Source organism: Homarus americanus, unplaced genomic scaffold (assembly GCF_018991925.1).
Source record: "Homarus americanus isolate GMGI-L3 unplaced genomic scaffold, GMGI_Hamer_2.0 scaffold26126, whole genome shotgun sequence".
NCBI lineage: Eukaryota > Metazoa > Arthropoda > Malacostraca > Decapoda > Nephropidae > Homarus > Homarus americanus.
In genome coordinates, this window is record NW_024749559.1 from 3,474 (window position 1) to 8,095 (window position 4,622).

Below are 4,622 nucleotides of genomic sequence, written 5' to 3' on the forward strand. Positions count from 1 at the left end.
AAACATAGTTCTAGTGGGTGATGAAAAACACTACATTAGTTCTAGTGGGTGATGAGAAATACCATCAACAAGGGAGAGTGAAGCCATGTGTCATCTTCATAGACGTCTGTGTAATTTTTATCCTAACCTAACCTAACATAACTTTAACCAAACCTAGCATAACGTAACTTAAGATAGCATAGTCTAACTTAAGATGACCTGACCTAACACAACTTAACCCAGCTCAGTAATGCAGTGTTTCTCATCATCCATCTCATGTTTTTCATCACCCAGGTCAGTAAAGTTTCTCATCACCCAGTTCTCTAATGCAATGTTTGTGTTCATGTTTTACTAGAGCTGTAAAAATACCCAAAATAACAATGCTGCACTATACAGTTCAATACTATGCTTTATGTCAGGTAATGGAAGCTGTGTGTGTAATGCTGGACCTCAAGCCAGAGAGGAAGCCAGACCCTAATGGCTCAGGAAAAATGATTGAGGACTATTGGGCACCATCTCAGAAGCTGTTGGGGGATATGAAGTTCCTCCAGAACCTGCTGCACTATGACAAAGAAAACATTCCCACAAAGATTATCACTCACGTCCGCAACGAGTAAGTTCAAACATTATTTCCGTGATATGGTATTCATTAGGTAATTCATCTTTGCCATTAAGTATGACCAAGACAGAGGCTATCAGAGTGGTGTTGAGACAGACAGACCGATATGAATAAACTCATACTATTGAACAAATAAAATGCTGTAAAAAATTATCAACATTACTACTGTCTCAGTACTGTACTAACATGTAGCTACCTGATGCTTGCACTCAAGAGTGTGCATGGTTATTCAGGACGGATTACATCTTGGAAAATTTTCTTGTTATACCAGTATATTTTCCTTCACCCAATGAAAATGTAAAATAACAGTTGAAAATCTTGGTTGCTGGAACAGTGCTGTTGAATATGGACGCCTTGAGAATGACACACACAGTAATAACTGTGTAAGTCACACTACCTACTGTCACATTTAGAAATGAGTGTTCTTCCACTTTAACCCTGAAACCTATTATAAACTCACAAAAAGTAAAGGAAATAAATGTTGAGACATTTTAAAATGTACTTATCCATTAATTTACTTATTCATGCATATGTATCTTATGCTCAGGTAAATACATACTATTGTTTCACAAGAAATCACAAAAAATAAAATCCCTCTTTTATCTTTAAAGAAGACTTGAGTGACACATAAAACTGTGTGAGTACTGAAGTGGATGACTTAGGGACTTTCTACTTCCTGCCAGGTTCTACTCTCACCCGGATTTTGACCCAAAGAAGATACGTATGGTATCAATGGCTTGTGAGGGCCTCTGCCGATGGGTGAGGGCCATGGTTGTCTATGATCAAGTCATAAAGATTGTCGCCCCCAAGAAACAAGCTTTGGAGGCTGCCAACCATGAACTGGCCCCCCAGAATGAAAAGCTAGAGGAAAAGAGGAAGGAACTCAGAGAGGTAATGTGTGAACCGAGAAAGATGTGTGAAATAAAAGACATTGCATGTAGAACCATTTCAACATATAGAATTACTGTATGGTAGACTTAGTCATCATTATATTATGAAGACTACTATTCCTTCTACAGTATATGTTCATCTACCTGCAATATGTGCATGAGTCTGCTCAGGTGTTGTGAAACAAAAGTTTTTTAGTTAACCCTTTACTTGTCATATTCCTAGATCCATGTACGTGAGTGACCATCTCTGAGCAGTCCATTACGTAGATCAATGAATTTGACTTTTTAAATTTCCCACAGCATCTGAAATGGTCCAGAAGGATTAATATATTTAAAATATGGCACATGGTAACCTCTCAAGACACATTAGCCTGTATCAGCAACCTCTGTCCCTCCAAAATGCTTTGTTTACTAACCCTACCACCACTACATCCATCCAGTCCCTCCCCAACATTTCCCAAGTTTGCTGCCCACATCACAGGCTAACAAATATGCCCAGAGACTTTCTCACGTATGCAAGAACACAGTGTTACTTGAAAAAGTGCACACAGATGCTAGGTATTGCAGCAGTGAGTGTGATCTGGTAGAATGTTCCAAGAGTTCACAACTCTCACTCCGAAAAAGTTTGCCCTCACAGTTTTCTGGACTTGCGGCTTCTTCAGTCTTGAGCTGTGACCCCTTGTTAGGCGAGCGTCTGCCAGCTCCAAGTAAGAACACTCGACTGAGTAGTACCCCTTGAGATGCTTATACTACACCTCAATTAGGTCACCCCTTACCCGTCTGTAGTGCAGGTTGTACCTCTCTAGTCCGGCATTCTGTGGTCCAGAAACTCCCGTGGTCCGGAACGATTTTAGTTTGTCCAATAGGTAGATATGCAGCTTTCTTTTCTTTTTTTTCTTATCTGAATTATTATTATTACAGGAGTATTAAATTTTTGCCCCTCAGGCCCCAATGTGGGTCAGTGACTTATGCATAGGTGGGCTAATCTCCTTAAAAAAAAAAAACAAAGCCACGGGAAATTAAGGTTTGTTTACATCTGGCTGCTCTCTCTCTGCTTGTCTATACAGAGGACAACATTTAACCCTTCAATATATATGAGCAGTAAATAAATGTTGCTTTCATATTCTTATGTAGAGTAATGAGATATGTTTTCACATGTGCGCACTTACATACGCGCAGTCTCACTTTTTTTTTTACCATTAATGGTTAGCTACTTATATTGTTCCATTTATTAACATTAAATAACATTACAGGTACTTCAAACAACCATATTAATTTTTTTACATTCATTTTACTACAGCTAAACTCAGGGTCTTATTTTCTTCAGTTTTATATGTAGAACCAATCAGTCACTGGTTTTGTAAGCTGTAACATAAACAATGCCGGCAGCCGTCTCGTCTCCTCTAATATTCCACGTATTATTAACAAATTGAATTGTTAATTTTGCACACACAAACATTACCGTATATCACGGCCTATAAGACGAAATTTGAACATTAAAAAAATCTGCCCAAAGTTAGGGGGTCGTCTAAACCACCAAGTTTAAAATTCTTACCTCTTAAATATTGTGGTTTAGTGTGTCAAGAGTGGTGATGAAAACATCGTAAGCCACTCACAAGGTCTTACCACTAATTATTTTATACTGAAACTTACGTTTGGCAAGCTGGATTCAAATTAAGATTACCGGTATATTAAAATAATAAAAATGTATTATAAACCTGTCTAACATACCGTAAAAGAGATTTATACCCCTATAATAAACACAGCTATCATCACACACCCCTCCCCATTTGCCAGTGAGGAGCCGTGGAGGTGGTCAGTAATGCATACCGGTATCGGTATATTTACTCATAATAATATTTATCTCCTATAAATAATTGATTTAAATTTTATTTTTTTCCAAAGAATATTCAGTAAATGAGTGCATTAATTCTTGAAACTATCGACGGTTAATTACAGACGCTCAAGTGACGTCACTAGTGTTTACACTACACCAGCTGGTAATATTTGATGCCATTACTTGAAGTGAATTGGCCTTATTTTAAGTAACTAACTATAAATAAATACAAAAATTAAAAAAAAAGATCAAAACTGAGAAATAATATACTGTATGTATGTTGTGTTGTCAAAGTAAGAGGAACAATTGTGTAAGTACGTAATATTTTTTCACTCAAATCCTAATGAAACACTACTGGAAAACATTCCTTTGTCGCAAAACAGTTTATAAATTAAAGAAAATAATTACAGTGTGTTTAATATATTACAGTATATTATAAATAAATAAATAAAACAAATAATTCGGTAAATCTATTTAAAGTAAATGGAAAATAAGCAAACATGTTATTTACCAAGACCCTTCCGTCTGGCTCAGGGTGAGATGGAGGGGAGATAAAGAAGGCTATTTATAGCCCATCAGAAGTGGCTAGTACCCTAATGCACCATAAATAATTCATTGAAACATCACAATTAGAATACGGTGGTTGCTGTTGAACCACATGTTGTATAAATAGTCACACCACCCAGACGAGGGAACACTCCCACCACGCTTCAGTGACGTCACTAGTGTTTACACTACACCAGCGAGTATAATTTGATGACATTACTTGAAGTGAATTGGCCTTATTTTAAAAAATCAAGGATGGTTGGTAAAGGACTACTGAGTCAGTGGGTAAGTGTCACATTTGGGGTACTGGTCTTATACAGCAAATAGAGCTCAAAAGCTACTTTTTAAATGGAAATTTGGGGGGGGCGTCTTATGCACCCCGCCGCCTTATAGGCCGTGATATACGGTAGCCTCTTGCATAGCTGCTGTTAAAGCCATATATTCAGCTTCACATGAGGACAATGCTACAACATTCTGTTTCTTAGATTTCCAAGAAATCAATGGACCATCTTCATTTAATTGATACAGTCAGCTCTGCTATAACGCGATAGTTGTGTTCTTGTAAAACATCGTGTTATAGAAATTCGCGTAATAGAAATAACAGGGCTTATGGAGAAAATAGCGTTAGGTGCAGATTACTACTCGAAATCGAAAAAAATTTAGTAGTTAGCCGAACACAAAGGATAGCACAGTCTAAAAAAATGTTACATTCATATCTAATAATGAAATCATACAGTAAATGTAAAACTTT

The 4,622-nt window shown here is 37.1% G+C and overlaps 1 protein-coding gene across 1 annotated transcript; it reads left to right on the plus strand.

The window, feature by feature from the left end:
• Nucleotides 1-363: 363 nt before the first annotated feature.
• On the plus strand, nt 364-1,607 carry LOC121853386 (dynein axonemal heavy chain 3-like). The gene is made up of 2 exons (XM_042347451.1): nt 364-592; nt 1,282-1,607. Exons 1-2 carry the CDS (start codon nt 402-404, stop codon nt 1,571-1,573), a joined length of 483 nt encoding a protein of 160 aa, XP_042203385.1. The 5' UTR covers nt 364-401; the 3' UTR covers nt 1,574-1,607.
• The last annotated feature ends 3,015 nt before the right edge of the window (nt 1,608-4,622 follow it).